The sequence below is a fragment of the Nycticebus coucang genome, chromosome 6 (genome assembly GCF_027406575.1).
Source record: "Nycticebus coucang isolate mNycCou1 chromosome 6, mNycCou1.pri, whole genome shotgun sequence".
NCBI lineage: Eukaryota > Metazoa > Chordata > Mammalia > Primates > Lorisidae > Nycticebus > Nycticebus coucang.
Window position 1 is genome coordinate 118634656 of NC_069785.1, and position 22571 is coordinate 118657226.

Consider the following 22571-nt stretch of genomic DNA (forward strand, 5'->3'; position numbering starts at 1 on the left):
AAGAGGGCTGCCTCCCAGCCACACCATGTGTCACCAGTGGCTCCCTCATCCACGGGTTCCAGAGCTCACCTCTATCTACTCCCGGAGGAGAAGGAATGGTTGGCAGTGGAAGGAAGCCAGGAAGCAGAGGGAGGATGGATAAAGATGCCAGACGGACGAGTAGCAGTCCCCCGATTCTAGGAGCCACCGTGGTGACAGGAGTGTTTGATGAAGTTGCTGGGCCAGTACTTCTACCTCTCCCACCTGGCAGCCCTGGCCAAAACTGTCAGTCTACAGTGTGTCACCGGCAGCCAGTTCAACGCATGCCAAGAACCAGCGGTACCCCCAGGAATCCAGTCGTATGGACCAATGCCCTTCGAGGACTTCCAGATAGAATTTACTAAAATACCCAGGTTTAAAGGGAACAAGTACTGGCTGGTGATGGTCTATCAGACTTGGAATAGGTAAAAGCCTTCCCTACCGGGATAAAAAGGATTCCTAAAGTAGTAAAAATACTGCCCAGAGAAATCGTCTCATGATTTAGGCTGCTACTCTATTTTAAATTTGACAATGGGCTAGCCTTCATAACAGAACTAGTGCAAATAATAAGCTAAAGCTTTGAACAATTTATAGGCCTCAAAGCTTAGACAGGGCAAAGTGCATAAACAGGACCATAAGAGCAGAAATTGGTAAACTCTGCCAGGAAGCAAAGCTTAATTGGATACAGGCTTTGCCACTGGTGGTGTTCAAAGAGGCCTCTGTCAATTCTCTGCAATTTAGCAGGAACTCCTAAAAGAACTGGGAAAGACTGAACTGAATAGACAAAAACCCTAGAAAGAGTAGCAAGGAAAATCTCCACTGGGGTAATTAACTGTGTTCTGTTTAGTCTTTTGTGTCTGTACAACTTTTCTCTCTGGAGGATCAAGGGGACCAAGTATAGTTTCAGAATCAGAACCTGGTCCCCCTGAAACCAAGGTAGAAAGGACTTTACACCATCATTCTGACCACACGCACAGCAGTGAAGGTGAAAAGAATCCTCACCTGGAGTCATCACAGCTGGCTGAATAGGACTTCACTGCCCCTTGGAAAGTAAAGGTAACTTTTAAGACAATCAACATGCCCTGCTCCAGCCACATACTGGGAGCTGGCTGGTCAACGCAGGGCTGAAGCCTGAGGAAACTCCTCAAGGGACTTGTCTTAATTGGACTTTGAACTTTGGGAAAAGGCAGAAATGTCACAGGGAAAAGTAAAAACTCGTATGTATATTAGCCCACCACCATGGTACTATTAAGACCTGAGTAGAGAACCCAAGAAGAGTCACAGTCCCTAAAACCTCAGTGCTGAAAAGTAATGAATATTGGCACCTGCAGAAACAAGCTGCTATTGAGACCCCAAATTAAAATATATTGGAGTCTCAAAAGAGGGGAATGAGAGAGGATAGTCGAGAAGGGTGAGGTCTAGAAGAACAGGTCTTCTCAAGGAGACCACAAGGATACACATGCAGGGTTCTCTCCACGGTGACTCAGCTCTTGGGAATTTGTAAACTCAATTTCCTGAAACTTGGAAATTTCCAAGTTCTGTGAAATCCTGTAGTTCTGTAGGGGCGGGAATAGCATCTCCCGCTTGATTCAAACTGGCCAATGAGAAGGGTACCTGTGGGGTGGAACTTTTTGACAGTCAATAAAAAGGGAAAGACCAAGGCTATCAGGGAGCCCGGCCATTTGGAATTCTTCTATGCTGTAAGCTCCCAGCTGGTGAATAAAGCCCTTCCTCTTATAAACGTGGTGTTTGGGTGCTCTTTCTCTCCTTTGGGCCTTGTCTTCCTGCAACATTAGAAAAAAACTCTTCTTATTGTCCCATGTAATATGACAAAGCAATGGGCAAGAAAAGAGAATGAAAATAACAAACCCGGACCCCTTGCTATCTCCTGCCTGTAGACCTTTCATTCTATTTGCTCCACTGAACGTCTTTCTCTTCATTCTCTGTCTGCAAAATATTATGATTCCCCCATGTGACAGTTGAGGAATTCTCCTTCCTTTAAATCTACTTAAAGTCTGAGTATTTCTCAATGCACATAGTTATTTATCAAAATGGCATATACCCTAATGCACAGGACTCTGTTACTCATACCTGTATGGGTTTCCACAATAGGCAGCACAGTATATTTTACTTCCAAGACAGTGGATTGATCCTTGTCAAGCGAAGGGATGAATTAAAAAAAATATCTAACTACCAGGTCTAGGACTGTCTTTATAAATGACTTGCCTGCTCTGAATATGCTTTGCAAATGTCTCTATTTCATGTAGGTGGGCTAAGTTTAAAATTAGTTGCAGAGAGGCAGGGGCAGTTTTGAAGGACTTGATAAAATCACTCACAGATTCTTCACAGACAAGGACACTTTCAATGTGAATAGATAACTTGTTGGATGCATCTGCCGGCAGCTGAACTGCTGGTAACTTTTGTTTGGAATGAAGAGCTTTCAGCCCAGCACCTCGCTTCCATTATAATGTTTTGCCTCCTGTTTTGTTTATATAAAAGACTACAGTCTTAGAATTTCTGGGTATTATGAGTACCTTAGGGAAATCTGATTATAGAGATAATCTACTCAACAGTGAAGCGTTTCAATTTGTTTCTATTGAGTTTTGTCAATTTCCAATCCCAGATACCTTTGTATTCCAGTCCATTGACTAGAGCCTCCCAGCCAGACGTTGAGGCATCTGCTTCTATAGTTTCCGGAACTGGGAAAGATAAATAAGAATGTGGGGGAATTATCTGTATATTTGCTAACCACCAATTTAGATCTAAATAAACTCCCTCTGTTAGGAAGACTAATGAATTCCAATTCTCTGAAATATCCTTTGCTTTTAACAAGCAAGATGGAAGGTATCTAAAGAAAAAAAAAAGGGAAAGAAAGACACAGAGGGAAAAGCTGTGAATAATGCCACCAGAGAACCAATTATGTTCACCAGCTGGTATTGAGAAACTTGTTTCCTTTGACAAAAAAAGATTTTAGTTTTAGCCTCAGACTACTTTTTGACATTGTGTTCTTTAAAGCTGAATGACAAATCCTCCCACCCACCCCCATAAGATGTTAGAAAAAAAATATTCTTTTTGTCACATGTAATATGACAAAGCAATTGGCAAGAAAAGAGAATTAAACTAAGGCATCAACATGGCAGTCAGCAAGAATCAACAGGAAAATGAAAAGGAAACACGAAATCAGACACACTCCCTCCCAGGTAGATGACGGTGTGGAGATCACGGCAAAACCTGCCCTTTTCTCTTGGTTGGTTCACAGAAAGATCAACTCACAATTACAGGAGATTAATAAAGGTTTATTTCCAAATACCAAGCATTGGGGGGAACCACAGAAGGATTACCCCAAGTCTCAGTGATGGTCAGAGACTTTTATAGATGTCTTTTGGAAGGGAGGGGGGAGAATGTGGAAAGTACAGGTGCAGCAGTGGTTGCTAGCGGGTGTCAGTGTAGGTGGGTGGAAACCGATTGATTTGTAGATCAACCTGAGAGACAGGTCTCCTGCTTCAAATGACCCTGAGGCCAGGTCTATTAGCATGTCATAAGGAAGTCAGCAGCCCCTTTTTGATTCTCAATCAGGTTACTCAGGTTTTATGCAGATAGAGGAAAGGCCTCTTCCAATGCTTTCCCATCATGAATGAGCATTAATTAGAAAGATTCTTTATACCTAGGAGTCATATTTGAGGGCAAAAATTCCTTAGCTCCTTCCACCTAATCAGTGAGATACACCCACAACTTGGTATGACAGTGATAAACTAGTAAGAACATTTAATAGATGTAAAAGTATATTTCTTGTGAAAGTGTAGTTAACTGCTATGTTTCCCAGTAACATAAATTGCATTTTGGGGTTTTCCCCACTATTTGTAGGAAGACCTCATTGATCGCAGCTAGCCTTTGTGCTTTAGTGGATGAGACATGATCTATTTCATGATCTCTCAGCTGGTAAAATTTGCAAAGAAGTGGTGTCACCTAATCTTGAGCTCTCGATTGAGGTCTTTTTTTTTTTTTTTTTTAACTGCCAGAACCCCCGCTGAGCCAATCTTGGCTGGGAGTCCCCTCTGGTCCTCCTACAAGCTGTTCCTTGGGGAAATGATTGTGAATTCAATCTTTTCACTTTGTATACCACTTTAAAACCTGTCTTTCCTAAGTATCTATTTAAAGTCCATAAAAGTCTGTAGAACAAGTTCACTCAGACCGGGCTTTGCTGAGCCACTACAGGAAGGTTACTACCTATTTGCCTATAATGCCTTCCTGTTTCTCAGGGTATCTTGAAATGCTTATGTTGGTAGCAATTTGCTTTCCTGATAGTAACAAGGGGAGACTTGGAACAGGTTTTTGTTCTCTTTTCCAGTGATAGCACCCTGTGCCACCGTGTACACCTATACAGTCTGTGCACTGCACAATTCCAGGTGTAACATGCACTAGACTATCAGTGGCAGCTCTCTACTCCCTGCCCAACCTGGATTCTCTCCAGCGTGGCTCGTAGTCTTGACCTTGTGCACTGTCTATATCTATATCCATATATTTTAGAGACGGTCTCACTCTGTCCTCCAGGCTAGAGTGCAGTGTGCAGTGTTGTGATCATAGTTCACAACAGCCTCAAACTCCTGGGCTCAAGTGATCCTCCCCCCTCAGCTCCCAGAGTAACTGGGACTACAGGCACCCACCACCATGCCTGGCTAATTTTTTGAAAAATTTTTATTTTTGTACAGACAGAGTCTTTTAGACTGGTCTTTAATTAAACCCAGGCTGGTCTTTAATTCCTGGCCTCAAGCAATCCTCCCACCTCAACCTCCCCAAATGCTAGGATTATAGGCATAAGCCACCATCCCTAGCTAGAATGCATATTTTTAATGTGTCTGGATAATTGAGTAGACAATTAATATACCCAGTTCTGGGGAGGAAAACAGACATGTGACTTGTTTTCATGCCATCAACTTCCTAAACATTGTTTACTGAAATTTGATATTTTACTAAATATTACAGAAATACAAAGGTTATCTAAATGACTCTTTAGCTTTGGATCTCAATCAACAGGAGAAATGTTTTACACCTTTTATTTCACATTTCTTCATCTTGGATTTTCCATCTTATTCTGTTCTGAGGATGCAGTTTTTAGTGGGATTATAATGGGAAGGAATGAAAAATGGTGGGATTATACATGGAAAGGAATGAAAAAAATGATTTCAAGGAAATTCTTTAATTGTATGCATCAAGTTACTTATAACTCCACTGGAAATGTCTTCAAAAATGGCTTCCTTTTTCTGTATAAATGCAGCAGCCTTACAGAGATTCAATTCAACCACAAAATTCATCCATTTCAGTTCTGTGGTTTTTAGTACATCCACGGAGTTGTGCAACTATCCTCACTATCTAATTTCAAAACGAATTTTTTATCGCCTCAAAAAAGAAATCCTATACTTGCTAACAGTCACATCCCACAGTCCACCCCTACCAGCCATAGACACTCACCTTCTTTTTGTTTCTCTAGATTTGCCTATTCCAGACATGTCATATAAATAGAATTACATGATAAATTACCTCGTACAACTGACTTATTTAGCGCATTTTCAAGGTTCATATATGTTGTTGCATGTATTCATATTTTTTATGTTTTCAAGACTGTGGATACATTTTTATTGAACCTTTTGGTTTATGACATAAAGCAAAAGGAAAACATTGTCCTTGATCAATATTTCACACGGCTGTAGAAAATATTTGACTTTGGGGATTTTATAAGGGATTACATTTCTCAAACGTCGGGATCAAGTAACAAGTTTTAACTTAACCCCTTGAATTTTCTGGTTGACTCTTCCCTTACAATAGTAACAAGCTGTAATGAGTAACAGAAGTTTCTTCAGGGCCAAGTTTGATCATTTCATTCAATATGTCCTTTTTTGGAAAGTTGGTTTTATCTCCTCCTTTTCACAACAAATTTTGTATATTTCAGTGGCCCTTCATCCAGAGTCTCATCAGACTCGGTTGCTTAGGGCTTATCTTTCTTATCTCCATGTTTTTTCTTGTTTATCTCCATGTTTTTTCTTGTTTAGACACTTTTCTTACATTTTCATTACCTTTGACATGCTTAGCTTGAGAAAGATGGTTATAGGGTGTAACCAAATGGCCTCATTTAGCTGTTCTGCGCACGTTTTTAATGTTTTCTAACAATTCATGGTCTGCAAGAAATGAATCTGAACCATGGTCATGGCTGAAACTTGATAATGTCCTTCATGGGCAGCTGCTCCATGGTCCACACCTGCTGTGGGACAGCCGCTGCCCATCTTCCCCGCTGCCTCCACTTTACCATGTATTAGTATTTCATTACTTTTTAATGCTGAATAATATTTGATTATATGCGTATATGGATAATGCGCATTTTGTTTTTCCAGTCACCTGTGGGTGGGTTATTTCCATTTTTTGACTAGCACGAATAATGCTACCATGAATAATCTCATCCGGGTTTCCTGGATTTATGGTTTCACTTCTCTTGGTTATATACTGAGGAATGAAATTGCTGCGTTCTATGGTAACTGTATGTTTAACTTTTGGAGGAACTTCTAGGCTGTTTTCAAAATTGGCTGCATCACTTAGTAATCAGACCAGCAATGTTTGAAGGCTCTATTTCCTCTACATCCTTGCCAACACTTGTTATTTCCCATCTTTATTATTTTAGCTCTCCTAGTGGAGATAAAGTGGTATCTCACTGTAGTTTTGATTTGCTTTTCTCTGGTAACTAGGGATGTCAAGCATCTTTTCATGTGCTTGTTGGCCATTTCTATATCTCCTTCAGAGAAATATATATTCAATTTTTTTACCCAATTATTATTATTATTAGTTTTACTTGGGTAACATGCACTTTAAAAAGTCTATCAGCTTAATCATTTTAAATGTACAGTTCAATGGCATTAAATACATTTACCACCATTCATCTTCTGGAACTCCTTTCCTTTTGCAAAACTAAAATTCAGGGCTCATTATACAGTAACTTCCTACGTCTTCCTCCCCTGGCCCTTGACAACCACCCATTCTCCTTTCCGTCTCTATGAATTTCACCACTCTGGGTACCTCACATAAGAGGAATCATACAGTATTTGTTCTTTTGTGACTGGCCTAGTTCACTCAGTATGACATCCTCAAGGTTCTTCCATGTTGCAGCATGCGTCAGAACTTCCTTCCTTTCTAAGGTTGAATAATATCCCAATTTACATCTATACCACATTTTGTTGGTCTGTTCATCTGCTGATGCACATTTAGCACCCTCTGGCTATTGTGAATAATGCTGCTATGAACATGGATGTACAAGGATCTGTCCACCTCCCTGCTTTCATTTCTTTTGGGTCCATACCCAGAAGTGGAATTGCTGGATCATATGGTAATTCTATTTTTAATTGTTTTCGGAAATGCCATGCTGTTTTCCACAGCTGTCGCACCATTCTACATTCCCACCAACAGTGCACAAGTGTTCCAATTTGTCCGCATTCTCACCAACAGTTGTTATTTTCTGCTTTTTTAAAAATAGTAGCCATCTTATGGATGTCTGGTGTCTCATTGGATTATTTGCATTTCCTTAATGATTAGTGCTTTTATTAGAAAACTCAGGCTGCCACAGCAAATACCACAGACTTGGTGGCTAAAGCAACAGACATTTATTTCTCACCGTTTTGGAGGCTAGGAGTCCAGATCAAGGTTCTGCCTGATTCAGAGGCGAGGCCCCTCTTCCTGGCTTGCAGACGGTTACCTTTTCACAGTATCCTTACGCAGTGGGGAGAGAGATTTTCCTCTCTCTTTTTATCAGGTCACCAATACTATCAGGTTAGGGTCCTATTTCTGTGACCTCGTTTAACCTTAATTACCTCTTCAAAGCCCTATCTCCAAATACAGACACATTCAGGGTTCGAATGTCAACATATGAATTTGGGGGGACACAATTTGGCCCATAGCAGTGATGTTGAGGATATTCTCGTGTGCTTATTGGCCTTTTGTGTATCTATCTTGGAGAGATGTCTATTCAAGCCCCTTGACCATTTTTAAGTATTGTTGTTTGTTTGTTTTTTTGTTGTTGTTGCTGAGTTGTAGGAGTTCTTTATATTCTGCATATAAGCCCCTTATCAGATACATGATTTGCAAATATTTTCCCCCGTTCGGTGGGTTGTTATTTTCTTTCTTTTTTTTTTTTCTTTGAGACTGAGTCTTACCAATCTGTTGAGTGCAATGGTGTCATAGCTCACAGCAACCTCAAACTCCTGGGTTCAAGTGATCCTCTTGCCTCAACCTCCCAAGTAGCTGGGATTACAGGCATCCACCATAAAGCCTGGCTAATTTTTCTTTTTCTTTCTTTCTTTCTTTCTTTCTTTTTTTTTTTAATTGAAACAGACTCTCACTTTGTCACCCTCAGTAGAGTGCTGTGGTGTCATAGCTCACAGTAACCTCCAACTCTTGGGGTTCAAGTGACTCTCTCTCCCTCTCCACCTCTCTCTCTTTTTTTTTCTTGCAGTTTTTGGCCAGGGCCAGGTTTGAACCTGCCACCTCTGGCATATGGGGCTGGCAGCCTACTCCTTGAGCCACAGGCACCACCCTCAATTGATTCTCTTGCCTCAGCCTCCCTGGTAGCTGGGACTACAGGCACCCACCACAACACCTGGCTATTTGTTATTGTTGTTTAGCAGGCCTGGGCCGGCTTCGAACCCACCAGCCTCAGTGCATTTGGCTGGCACCCTAGCCAGTGAGCTACGGGTGCCCCCCAATTTTTCTATTTTTTTAGTAGAGACAGGGGTCTCACTCTTGCTCAAGTTGGTCTAGAACTTATGAGCTCAAGCAATCCACCCACCTCAGCCTCCCAGAGTGCAAGGGTTATAGGCATGAGCCACAGTCATTTCATTTCTTGGTGGTGTTCTTTAAAGCACAAAAGTTTTTTATTTTGATGAAAGCCCATTTATTTTTTTTCTTTCATTGCTGTGCTGCTGTTGTCGTATCTAAAAAAAACCATATCCTAATTCAAAGTCATGAAGATTTACTCCTATGTTTTCTTTTAAAAGTTTTATAATTTTACCTCTTACATTTGGGTTTGATTCATTTTGAGTTAACGTAAACATATATATGGTATGAGATATCCCTTTTCTTTTAATTTTTGAGAACATTACAGTTTTAAAATATTCTTTACCATATCGGATATGAAAAAATTGGTAAGGAGGGTTTTTTAATTGCTGTTTTGAGAGGTCTTTAAAAAAATCACTGACTCAATGCAGACATGGGAAATTACATCCATGATATCATGTAAAATATGCCTCTTTTATAATAAGCTCATTCAGTCTGTTTTATAAGCAGAGAAATCCAAACATAAGGTAACTTAACAGGAATGGCTGCCAATAACCGTTGAGATACTATTCATTGAAAAGTGATGAATAATAACTTGATTAAAAATGTGCTCTCATCTTTTTAGCTCAGAATTGGCTAAGATTGCATAGTTTTTTTTTTTAGCTTTATTAATAGTAGAGTAACTAGAGTGGGAAGGAGATTAGCAAATCATTCAAGACGTCAGGTACAGTGAAAGCGCCATTTTCTCATAGATAATTTAGTAACGATCATAACGACAGGTGTGCATAATTAATGGGAGCTGAGAATGCCCAAGTATTGAAGAGTGCAGGTAATGTCTTAAAAAACAACATTCTTCAGTTAGATTTGATTCTCTTCTTTTGAATTGTCATACTGTTGAATTGGCCTTTGATTTATTGACGTTCTAACATTTGATGTTGATTTTCTTTTTGCCCTGCAGGATGCAGAGAATCAAATATTAAAGACAAGTATCTGGTACCATGAGGTAAACAATTATGTTTCTATGCATGCTGGATTCCTGATCTGGATTTGCTGCTAAATATGATTGTTCTAAAGAATATATATTATCTTTGTGTTTATAGATTCTTATCTCTGCAGCAGACCTAATTTACTAGAATCGGTGTAGAAACCATGGTTTCTGATTGGGGCTACCATCTTTATGATTTGGATGGGAAGTTCTTCCCCCTAACAGATAGTACCAAGGGGCTGATAAATTGGATTATTAATCCAAATCCCTCCTTAGCTCTTTAGTGAGGTTAACATTGGCTCGTTTTGATAAATTTCCTTTTTGGATACTCCTACCAGGTTTGGAATGATGAGTTTTTATCCTGGAACTCCAGCCTGTTTGATGAAATTAGAGAGATCTCCCTACCTCTAAATGTCATCTGGGCCCCTGATATCGTCATTAATGAGTTGTAAGTCTGCTGGGGTATATCTTTGTGGGATTTAGACAGTTAGAATATACAGGCCAGTGAATGTTTACTTTTGGTCACTATAGCTATTTTTTATTTCTTAACTTGAAGAGGTACATATTACAGGGAATATTCAGGTTAGAAATACCCTGAGTTGGCATCATTTAAGACACAGATATGATTCTAAAGCTTGAGGTTATTCATTATGTCTGTTGTAAAAGTAGCAAAGGAGTTAACTGAAGAGGCTGCTACTACTGATCCCATCTTTGCCAGGGTGAATCATCTCATGGGAAGCGTGACTCTGTCTTTGCGATGCTAGGCTACTCCTGGGTCTGCCAGTCACTACTATTTCATCATCAGTCTGTCTGTGTTTAGAAATGACTGAAGCCCTCTCTATAACAAAATTTTCTCTTGTGTTGTGTATAGTGTGGACGCTGAAAGATCCCCCGACCTTCCCTATGTTTACGTGAACTCATCCGGGACCATTAAGAACTCCAAGCCCATCCAGGTGGTCTCTGCATGTGGTTTAGAGACATATGCTTTTCCGTTTGATATCCAGAATTGCAGCCTGACCTTCAATAGCGTAATGCACACAGGTAAAACATGAGAGATATAGTCCTCTTGTTGGAAAAACACACCTACCTCATATGCTAGATTGACACACATAGATGACCATTTAGTATACCATCCCTCAGGTCTTATTTTATTCTTGCACATACATGACTATTTAAAAATCTAAATCTCTTTTTGTAATTTTTTTAGTGCATGCTGTAATTCAGACCAAGTATGCTATAGCCCAAGCAGTTGATTTGGAAATTTAAATTTCCACTGCCATTGATAATGTTATAGAAGTCATAACACAATCCTCATCATTCTCTGGAGAGTGGACTCCAAACCCTAAATTCACAGTGTTTTTTTTTGTTGTTTTTGTTTTGTTTTTAGACAGAGTCTCACTTTGTCATCCTTGGTAGAGTGCCATGGTGTCATAGCTCACAGCAACCTCAAACTCTTGGGCTCAAGTGCCTCAGCCTCCCAAGTAGCTGGGACTGCAGGTGCCCACCACAATGCCCGGCTACTTTTTTTTTTATTTTTATTTTTAGAGATGGGATCTTGCTCTTGCACAGGTTGGTCTCAAACTTGTGAGCTCAAGCAATTTACCAGCATCAGCTTCCCAGAGTGTTAGGATTACAGGCGTGAGCCACCACGCCTGCCCAGGTTTTTTTTTTTTTTTTAATGACTAGAAAGATCTTATTTCCCATCTCCACTCCCTAATTCAAATAAGCCCAATGAGATGGTGCATGTGGGGGCAGGAGGAAAAGAAAGGATTCAAACTGGGAGTTGGAAAGGTGGGTGGATGGCAGCATCGTTCTCTCGGGGAAGTCAATTGTTTCTGTTGTTTCCAGTGGAAGATGTAGACCTGGCCTTCCTGAGGAGCAGAGAAGACATAAAGCATGACAAAAAGGTGTTTTTGAATGACAGTGAGTGGGAACTTCTTTCTGTGTCCTCAACCTACAGTGTCCTGCACAGCAGCGCGGGAGATTTCGCACAGATTCAGTTTAACGTAGGTGCTTCTCCTCCCCATCTCTGTGGTCTCTGTGGCCTGCTCTGTTGGGCCAAGGGGTCTCTGCTCCACTGCATATTCTCGTTCATTATTACACTTGATCTTAGCCAAAAGGCCGAGAAGTGATATATTCTCGTTCATTATTACCCAAGAACAGCTGGCTCAGACAGCTCAGGACAGCCACACGCATTCCCGCATTTCCCAGACCAGAGGTTCAGTGAGAGAGCCTGGGCTCCTGCAGAAGATATGACACAAGCCAATATAGAAAGAGTGGTGCTTGGGCACCAGAGACCCAAACCACCCCCTACAGCCAAATCCTCTGACCTTTCAACACATGCTAACATTACCACTTTTAACTGAAAAAACACAAACCTGTATACCATAACAACAAGGTAAAATTGGGAAGACTGTCTCATCAACACCATTTCCTGTTTTTCATTGAGTAAATTATCAGTTAATTCCAGATGCAGGTGCATAAAATTATATTATTAACTTGAGCATCAATAAGTCACCCGTAGGATCCTCAGAGACCACTGGTGGCTTCTGGTTCATAGGGAACAGCTACCCACAAAGACCACGATGAGAACCTACACTCCTCTAATACATCCTTGGAAATGCCCTTGTTCACAGGGAAATTTGTCCAGTGGGGGCTTGGGGGGTAGTGGGGTGCAGACTGGTGAAGCCTGCTGCCTTGCATTCCAGGGGCAGCCATTCTCCTTTCTCTGACCCTTCTGGAAAACTGTTCTGACATGTGGTCTACACCAAGTTCACACATCTGGTAGACTCACATTTCACATTCTTAGCATTCAACAGTATTCTCCTCTCTTCTACACAAAGTCAGCTAGTGGTGGTGGTGGTAAGGGCAGGGTGGTCCTTCATGCTATAGGAGCTGAGTAAGGGGTCCAGTTGATAACTAGAGACTACAGGCAGGTCAGGATTGCACATGAGATGAATTTTCCTAGAAACAAACCTTTGGAATAAGGAGGAAAATCTAGACTAGACTAAGGTGCTATTGTACAATGGATATGGGACGGGGTGGTGGAGAAATAAACTGTTAATGAGGGCACAAGTGTCCCTCCGTTGGTTGAGAGGTGTTACAGGCAGCTTTCTGGTAAAGCTTTTGTTAAATTGGGGCCTTTTAGACACAGCCATGGTTTAAACCTGACTAATGTATAACACTGGTTAGTAGCCAATTGCAACTCATGCCTTCCTAGCAGTGGGTTTGGGGTTCTCACCTAGAATCCTGCTTGGTTTTAAGCAGAGCTTGCATTGTGGTTTGTTTGTCCACTTTTCCCAGTGAGAGAAAGGGAAGGATAAAAGAAAGCTTTTTTTTTTTTTTAATTTCAATGAGTTTCTTGGCTAAGAGTAAACACCTCATTAATTTTAAAGATATCAGCCTGCAAACATTATTAATGCAGCCCGAATAATGGAGAGCATTAAAGGGAAATGTGAAAGAGGAGCACGTGCGAGGTGGAGCACAGTCACCTACCACGCGCTCCGGAGAACGCTGCACACACCATTACCTACACTGCACGGAGGAGACAAACAGGCAGGGGACGGGGCAGGTAGACTGAGAGTGCGCTTGTGTGTGTGAATTCACGCACTCTCCACAGAACAGCCACTGTTCGCAGTTCCATGTCACCCTTCACCCTCAATATTAATTTGTCTTTTCTACAGCAGCGGAAAGTTTTCAATATACTACACCCATTTCAAACATGATGAACAGACATGGTAAATGATTGTGTGGTGAAGGGGAGGCGCCCCTGGATTTCAGAACCATGGCCAGTTCCTTTGCTTGCTTGACTGCCGGCTTCCTCTCCGCGTGCAGTGTTGACCTGGAGGCTATGGAAGGAAGGCAACAGTGGTTTCACACTCTGGGAGTTTTGCCTTGAATCTCTTTGCCCTGAGGGGTAAGGTGGGTTCTTTAGCGGGCCTGGCTTCTACCCTGATCCTCTAGAACAGAGTAGGGGAAGAATCCTGGGTAGAATCACAGTTCATATTTGGTGAGGCAGAAGCCAGACTAAGGAGCAACTCTACAGCTTTAGAAAGGCAAAGTAGACTCAGTGACTGTCACAGGCTCTGCCTCTCTCAGCCGTGCTCTGCATCCATGCCTCCCCTTCCTGCTCCATGCACCAAGCCTAGGCTCGTCGTGTTCTCTCGCTCCACCCCAGACATCCCACACTGAATCTGGCAACTGAAGCACCCTGTGTCCTTCACCAGCCCTTGGCCAGTGATCTGAAACTCAGATCCCAGCTCCACACCAACACCGGGCCTGTCAGGGTCCTGACAGCAAAGGGCCATCTCCCTTAATCTAATCACCAGCCATGTCTCCATCCAGGCTGCCCAACAGGAGGTTGGAGACAGGTGGGGCAGGCAGGAGAAGCACTGATCTAGTCTAAATACATCACTGCGCTGATCCTGACATACACTGCTGCCATTTATACTAAATCAAGGGCTTAGAATGCCCAGTGAGTCCCAGCTAATGTGCAGTCATGGTTGCTGGCTATGGGACACCACAGCCAGCAACCATGATTTATCAAAGGGCACCACCAATGCTTTGGAGTCAGGCCATGTGCCACGGGGAACCCAGAGCACTTCTCCCCACAAGGATGTCTATGTGCAGCCTGGGACAGGATCCAGTGGTCGTGGGAGGAGAAGTTTCCTCCAATACATCATTGGAGGTGCTGGTTCCCAGAAACAGCGGGTGAGGATTTGATTTCTGTATGGCAGTGGTTTTTTTGTTAAAAAAAAAAAAAATGAGGGTAGAAGTGGGAGGAGGTAGAAATAAAATTTAGGAACTCGTGTTGGATGGAAAAGGTTGGACAGCTGTGGGGACTAAACTGAGAGCAACCACAGGTAGCCTGGCATTGAGTGAAGTGTTCACTCAGGCAGGAGGTGGGGCATTTGGGGAAAAAAGATGCTTCATTTATCCTTTTTCTGCCATAATTTTTCTTTCTAGATTAGGGTAGAGTAATTTTGTTGACATATCCATTGAATGATGCTCATGAACTTTTTTTTTTCCTTTGAGATGGGGTCTCACTATGGCACCCTTGGTAGGGTGCTGTGGCATCACAGCTCACAGAAACCTCAAACTCTTGGACTTAAGTGATTCTCTTGCCTTAGCCTCCCAAGTAGCTGGTACTACAGGTGCCCTCCCCAATGGCTGGCTATTTTGTTGTTGTTGTTGTTGTTGCAGTTGTCATTGTTGTTTAGCAGGCCCAGGAGGGTCTCAAACCCGCCAGCCTTGGTGTATGTGGCTAGTGCCCTAGTCACTGAGCTGCAGACACCGAGCCAATGCTCATAAACTTGATAGAGAGTCCTTCTAAGCACCATTAGATCATATGGGGACGAGAGAGAGAATTTAGAGCCCTAGGAATCTTCTAAGGTCACCCAAGGGATCTGGGAATCATGGACTTTCTGTTAATCTAGTGCAATCCAATCCGGTCCAAATCCAAGGAACTCTCACCGTGGTGCAAGGATCTTATTTAAATGGCAGCGACTTTCCTGTTCCTTCTGAATTGGGAATGTTGGGAGGGGCTTGGGAGAGGAAGAAAATGGGCTTCTGTATGAAGCGTGAGTCTGGGCGTCAAAATTCCAACAATGTCATAAAGACGGTCATGCAAAATTGAGTACTGGTGGGGTCTACCATCAAGGAGGCAATTAGAGGCTAACCTTGGGGCCTATTCCATCTCCAAGGAGCTCTCCACACACACATTCTGAATTAGATTGATCTCTTTCATTAACATCAATAGGCTCCAAATACCTTTGTGTACTTATTATTACCTGGCTTTAATGGATAATGAAATTGTGGCATAATATTGCTAACACCTGAAGGGTGTCTAATGGGGGAACACGGACTGAAACTAAACTGCTTTTTCCTCCCTTTCTGTGGAATTTAAAGGCACCAGCTCTTTTAGTCCATTAGAAATTATGGGTGCTGGGTAGGGGCAGTTTTACAGCGAGCAGTGTCTCACTGAGCCCGTGACATACCCTCCCCCAGCAGAAGTAGGGGCTACTGCTTCTGGCATGATCTGAAGAAAGGCAGCCCTCAGATAGACTGACCTCAATAGGATAGCCCCTCTTTGGGCTAATGGAATGTATGGACACTTTTATTCCATTGGAACTAAAAGGAGCATTATGAACAGACTCTACTACAATTTAATGAACATCTTGTGAGCTTTTATCATGTGCCAGGCTCAAGTGGTAAATACTTAGGATATAAAGATGGATAAAACAAGATTCATCATATTTATCATATTTATCATATGACAGAGTCATATTTACCTCTGTCTAGGAAGACATAATAACAATAACCACAAAATTGAGCACTTCCTCCATCCCAGGCACCATTTTAAGAGCTTACACAAGTAATTTTCATATCCCTCTGAGGTGTGTGTTCTAAGTACCTGAATGTCTACAAATAGATAACTCGAGGTGCTGAGAAGTTAAGTAGATAGAGTGCCATGGCATCACAGCTCACAGCAGCCTCAAACTCTTGGGCTTAAGGGACTGCAAGGTGACTGATGGAGGCTGGATTTGAACCCAGCCAATCTGACTCCAGAACATGCGAGCCTGACCCTATATGGTGCTGACATACGACTAACTGTAGTGTCATATATTCCAGTCCATTTTTTGCTGTTCACCCACGGTGCATTTCAGTGCAAGTCACCTGTATTAGTTTCACAAGGCTGCTGTAACAAAGTGCTCCAAACTAGTTAGTTTAACAGAAATGTATTCTCTCACAGCTCTGTAGGCTGGAAGTCTGATACCAAGATGTAGGCAGAGTTGGTTGCTGCTGGGCACTCTCAGGGAGAATCTGTTCATGCCTCTCTCCTAGCTGCTGCTGGTTGCCAGCACTCTCTGGCATTCCCTGGTTTGTGAATGCATCACCCCAATCTCTGCCTCCATCTTCACATGGCACTCTCTGTATGATCCTTCTTTTCTTCTCATGAGAACACTAGACATACTAGATAAAGGGCCCACCCTAATTACATCTTCAATGATTCCATTTCTAAATTAGGTCATGTTCTTAGGTTTCAGAAAGGACATGAATTCTTGGGGACACTATTCTAAACTAGTCTTCTACCCTCTGGCTTCTGAAAATTCACTTCTGCCTCACACACAAAATATATTCACCCCATCCCAACATCCCCCAATGTTCAACCCAGTGTTAACTCTAAGTCCAAAATACCATCTAAATATAAAGTCAAAAAGTCCCAAATCTCATTGTTTAGTCAGGTGTAGACTCTGACTATGGTTCTCCTCTGTCCACAGAAAGTGTGAAACGTTCAACCACAGACTTTTCTTCCTGATTTCATAAGATGGTGGTAAGGATAGGAACCTGTCCTATTTATTATAAATGGTACTAACTCTAGTATTTAGGACAATGTTTGTTGAACAAAGGAATATAGGGCTCTGAAGATCTAATGAAATAATGAAAACAAAGTTTCTGAAAACTATGTGATAAAATTAGGGTTTCTTTAGCCTGCACTCAGCTTATAGAGAAATTTAGTCTAGTCCTTAGGTAACATTGTCCTTAAATCAACCTAAAGAAAAAGGTGGGTCCTTTGTTCTGGAAGAAAACCAAAACTGAAGGTACTATTTGATCTGTGTTAGGAATGAGAACATCCTTGCTAAAGGTAGAATGAATGAGGTGGTTTTGGAAGGCCTATCTAGTTCTACAGTTTGTAAATCAAATGAAGACAAGAGACTGCTCTATATTACAGCAGAAGCTAATTATCCACCCTTGTATCTATGTCTTTTTCCTGTACTTTCATCTACTGTTAATATCCAGTAAGGAATATCCTTCTGGATATTGGCTACACAATTTGTGGGGCTTAATGAAAAAAGAAAACAGGGCCTGCCCCTCATTCAAAAATTGTTAAGAATTTCAAAACAGCACCAGTGGAGCATTAAATCAATTGCAGAGCCCTTCCAAGGGCAAGCCCTTTGTGACTGCACACCTGTGAGGACTGCCTGCTTCCTAACTTTTTAGCTTTCCCCATACCTCTTTCTTAGCTGACACCCGGGGGAACATGTAGTCTGATAAAACTGCACTCTCTTGGATGTCAGGGATCTTGAGGAGCCTTTGACTTGGGCCCAGACTTACATTCATTCTCTGTTGGAAAGGAATTATGTTAGCTTCTGCTCTTTACATAGGAACTTTATTTAAAGAGCACAGCTGTTCATCTCAGTTGTACCCAAGATGTTTGGTAAGGCAAAAGTAAACTTACTGCTTTTTGAAGGAGGGAATCCAGACATGGAGTGGTTGGCTCTGTCACCCAGGATCACTTAAGTTAGCATATACAGACACTTGGAATGGAGAAGCTCTGAAGCTCTCTATTCACTTGACTTTAAGTCTGGGCTATTTCTGCTAACATGTCTACTTGTACTTTTCTTTAGGGCATAGTCTTATAGTTTTCTTTTCCATCATGTTGTATCTGCCATGAAGTCTCTAAGGGGTATTCCCATTTCTACTCTCCAGAAAAAGGAGGCTTGGTCCCTACCTCCCCTAAGGCTGAGTCACCAATAGTCTAGGCTGGGTCACAACACAAAACCCCCATGGTCTCTTATACTTGACTCCCTTTTTCCTGCCCCCACCAATCACAGCCATCTCAGTCACAGCACAATGACAGGAGCTACAGGGATGCAGGTTAATGACAGATTATTTATTTTTATTTTTTTGAGACAGAGTCTTACTATGTTGCCCTTGGTAGAGTGCCGTAGTGTCATAGCTCACAGCAACCTCCAACTCTTGGGCTTAAGTGACTCTCTTGCCTCAGCCTCCCAAGTAGCTGGGACTACAGGTGCCTGCCACAATGCCTGGCTATTTTTTGTTGCAGTTGTCATTGTCGTTTAGCTGGACCGGGCCATGTTCGAACCCACTAACTTTGGTGTATGTGGCTGGCACTGTAACCACTGTGCTACAGACGCCAAGCCTGATGACAGATGATTTTGTTTTTCTTATTGTCTCCCCTTTGTTGGAATGTGTTTTAACCACATGTAGTGAGTGTTGCTCTGGTTTAGATCTTTGTAGTTGATTATGTTTAATGTGAGAGACAACAGCCACACTATAACGCACCAGTAGCTCTGGTGTGCCAACCTCCACTGAGTCTGGATGTGCTCCCAGACCCAAGGGCAAAGTGATGCCCCAGCCAAGATCTTCCCCTGTCACCTCCTTCTCCACTGCTAGCCTCCACCCTTCCTCTCTGCCTGGACTCATTTCTTTGTGATTCTCTGCTAGAATGGGAGATGAGGGTGAGGGAAAAGAACTTTGCACTTAACTCAGAGGTACAGTCAGATCAAGGTTTATAGCAATGTTGTAGTGGGGAAAAGCCTTGGGCTTGGAATCAGATGTGGGGCATGTCCCAGCACTGTCATTACTGGGCATACTCACTTGAGGGGGCTGAGCTTTAGTTTTGGAAATTTATGAAATGAAGTGAGCTACCTACTAACAAGTTTGTAGTGAGGATTAAATAAACCACATAGTATATGTAAAAGCACCTAGCATGTTATCTGACATGCAAAGGTCATGGCATTATTTGATGAATCAGAGAAATGGGAGTTATCGAGCATTATTTTTTTTTCAAATCTAATGCCAAAGGGCCCAGAATGTTCATCTATTTAATAAGCATTTATTGAATATCTGCTACAAGGTAGGTCTTATTTTTGGTCCCATGTTGGACTGCCACCATCCCAGAGACAGGATGAGATAAGGGTCCCCGGTCTAGTGTGGGCAGCAGGCCTGCTGATACCTGGTTTCCCTTTACAAAGAATGAGAATAGACTATGTGCTTATTAAAGACATTTCCCATTGCCATCCCAAAGAAGAAAGATATAAAACAGCAGTAATAATAGTAATTTTATGAGACTCAAATTCCAAGCTGCAGAAGCCACTCACCAGCTCTGCACGGCCAAAGAGAGCAGGCCTGCTGGAGCTTCAGATGACTTCAGACCCACGTCCCCCTTCTCCTCCCTGTCTGTGTTCCTGAAGCCTGAGATGTGGCCTGCAGGGATGGGATCCCTGGTCAGGTTTGGCCAATGGTGGGGGGAGGGAGCAGTGGCAGGAGATTGGAGGGGGGGAGGAGAGTGAATGGGGTACTTATCTCTCTCTTTCCCTCCCAATGGAGACACTACCAGGCTGGCTGCATCTAAGAGAAAGCCACAGCCCATGTCTCTCTCCTGGCATCTGGTCACCACTTTAGCCCTTGGCCTCTTCAGTCCCCCAAAGCCCTGGAGCACTGCACCCCTCCTGTGAATCCTCTCTACCTGCGACACCTTGCAAGCAGTCTCTCTACTAAGCCTTCTTCTTCTCTCCCAGTTTAATTGTGCTGCCTGCTTCGTCCCAGTCTCTGACAGACCCATGGGAGCTGAGGAGCTCACAATCCAAGTAGGAAAACAGACAAAATAAAACTAAGTAGTTTAGGAAGGAAAAGTTTGATTTTCAAATAGTTTCTCACCAGCTGTGTGAGTTTAAACAAGTAATTGAACCTCTTTAAACCTCCATTTCCTTGTATGTAAAACGGAGATAATAGTATCTAGCCCTTGAAGTTTATGAGGATTGACTAAGACAAGCCAGTGCCTTGCATACAGTAAGTGGTCAATATATGCTAGCTGCTTCTTACTATAATTATTAATTATATTACTATTAGCTCTATGCAAAAGCTTAAAGGATTATTTTTTTCTATTTTCTAAACCACAAAATAACTTCAAACATATTTCTAAGATAAACCACACCTAAGACTTTGCACACAATGCAAGAATCTTGGGGCTTCAAGGAGCCTTCCTGGCTCTGAGTCTGGTCTAGCTTCTGTCTGTTGGCTTACAGCCTCTTTTCATCAGTGTCTGTCCCTGGCCAGGTGGTGATTCGCAGGCACCCGCTGGTCTATGTGGTAAGCCTGCTGATTCCCAGCATCTTCCTGATGCTCGTGGACCTGGGCAGCTTCTACCTGCCACCCGACTGCCGTGTGAGGATTGTATTCAAGACCAGTGTGCTGGTGGGTTATACAGTCTTCAGGGTCAACATGTCTGACGAGGTGCCAAGGACCGCAGGGAGTGTCCCTCTGATAGGTAAGCAGCCTTGGAGTCACCAGTTGACTGTCTTACATTACTCCTGTCAAACCTGCTGTTGCATTTCAGACTGGAGGCTCAAGAGTCCCAGCCACTCCAACTAATTCCGCCTTGTCTGATTCCTTCCCTCAGGGATCTTCTTCACCATCTGCATGGCCCTCTTGGTTCTCAGCTTATTTAAGTCCATTCTGTTGGTGAGATTCCTCCATGATGAGCAGCGCAGTGGGCAGGATTGGCCTCTCTTGTGCCTTCAAGAGGACATAGACACTGATGGGCCTACAGCGGATCCCAGGGCCCAGCATGCTGCAGTAACAGGTTCGTGAGAAGCCTTGAGGTTCCTACCCTGCCTTCCGTGACCACCCTCAAAACTAATTCCTTTTGGTGAAGTACCAGGCATTGTGTTGGGCTAAGTGAAAAATCCAAAACACCTGCTTTTAAGCCAGGTGCCACGTTTTGTGGTAACTCTCAGGAGATGAAGGCTGCCTCCTCCCGGGTTTCTAGAAAGCCTCATTTTACCTTGAAGATTAGTCTCTCAGTTGTCCTTTTAGTTTCCAGTTCAACCAATTATCTAAAGTGACTGAGCCGTTGACTCCAGAAGAGCAGAATGCAGGTGAACACACGCACACACACAGAGTCTGGATACACCTGGGGCCTAGTTGCTTAATATGAAGGAGGATAAGACGCATCCTGGCCCCAAAAGCTCCGACTGAGTCAACTTGGGCTGATCTCTCACTCAGAAAATCCCCTGATGGATCTAGCGTACATGCATTCTGATGACATGACATAGCTCTGACATGTCCCCCAGGCTTCCTTCAGCACAGGTTGTCTCCCCCAAGCAGGTAGGGAGGGAGATCCCAACCCAAACCCAACCCACTGCTCAGTTATGCCCACAACTTTCCTTGAAGATGATGCCGTTGGCTCCAAGGGAAAGTCCAGGTGGGCCTTGGTAGCCCGCGGCTCACCTCGGTGTTTCCCTCTATCATGCAGAGTCCCCAACCTATCAAGAGCATCAGGTCCAGGCAGGAACCCTGAGGGAAGTCTGGTCTCAGGTTCGATCTATCAACAACTGCCTCCGAGCTCAGGACCAGGCGCACCGCAGGGAGGCTGAGTGGCTGGCCCTCCTGTACCGCCTCGACCAACTGCTCTTCCGAAGCTACCTTGCCATGCTGGGGCTCTACACCCTCACCCTGTGCTCACTGTGGGCGCTATGGAGTGGCTTGTGAAGATTTGCTTGTGAAATTTGCTGGTCTCAATCAAAGTACTGTCATAGCACTTAGGGGAGATTGGAGGGGAAAGAGTGGTGGGTTGAAAAGCTTTCCATGCCCCAGAAAGAGGGACGGAGGGAGGGGGGTGGGGCCTTGGTGTGTGTCACACTTTATGGGGGCAAGACATGATTGCAAGAGGGACTTTACCTAACAATTGCAATCAGTGTAACCTGGCTTATTGTACCCTCAATGAATCCCCAACAATAAACAAAAAAAGAGTTAAAAAAAAAAGAAAAAAAGAAAAGCTTTCCATGCCCATTGCCTTTCTGCTGAGTCCAAGTACTAAAGGCCTGTTGAATGACCTGGGCATGATGCATTCATGATAAAAACCTATCAGTAGGATGAGGCACACAGCCAAAGTAAGCCTTCCTTCTGAGCCTAGACCACGCCCCCAAATAAGCATTGTTAGCAGTCTCTT

At 43.0% G+C, this 22571-nt stretch overlaps 1 protein-coding gene across 1 annotated transcript in view; it reads left to right on the forward strand.

The window, feature by feature from the left end:
• The window catches only part of HTR3B (5-hydroxytryptamine receptor 3B), a 54688-nt gene extending 32520 nt beyond the window's left edge, over nucleotides 1-22168 (forward strand). The window contains exons 4-10 of the mRNA XM_053595615.1: nucleotides 9788-9832; nucleotides 10153-10262; nucleotides 10686-10855; nucleotides 11663-11820; nucleotides 20678-20888; nucleotides 21021-21203; nucleotides 21876-22168. Of these exons, the coding sequence (XP_053451590.1) occupies nucleotides 9788-9832; nucleotides 10153-10262; nucleotides 10686-10855; nucleotides 11663-11820; nucleotides 20678-20888; nucleotides 21021-21203; nucleotides 21876-22111 (1113 nt within the window). The 3' untranslated portion in view covers nucleotides 22112-22168. The remainder of the gene's footprint in view (nucleotides 1-9787; nucleotides 9833-10152; nucleotides 10263-10685; nucleotides 10856-11662; nucleotides 11821-20677; nucleotides 20889-21020; nucleotides 21204-21875) is intronic.
• Nucleotides 22169-22571: the final 403 nt, after the last annotated feature.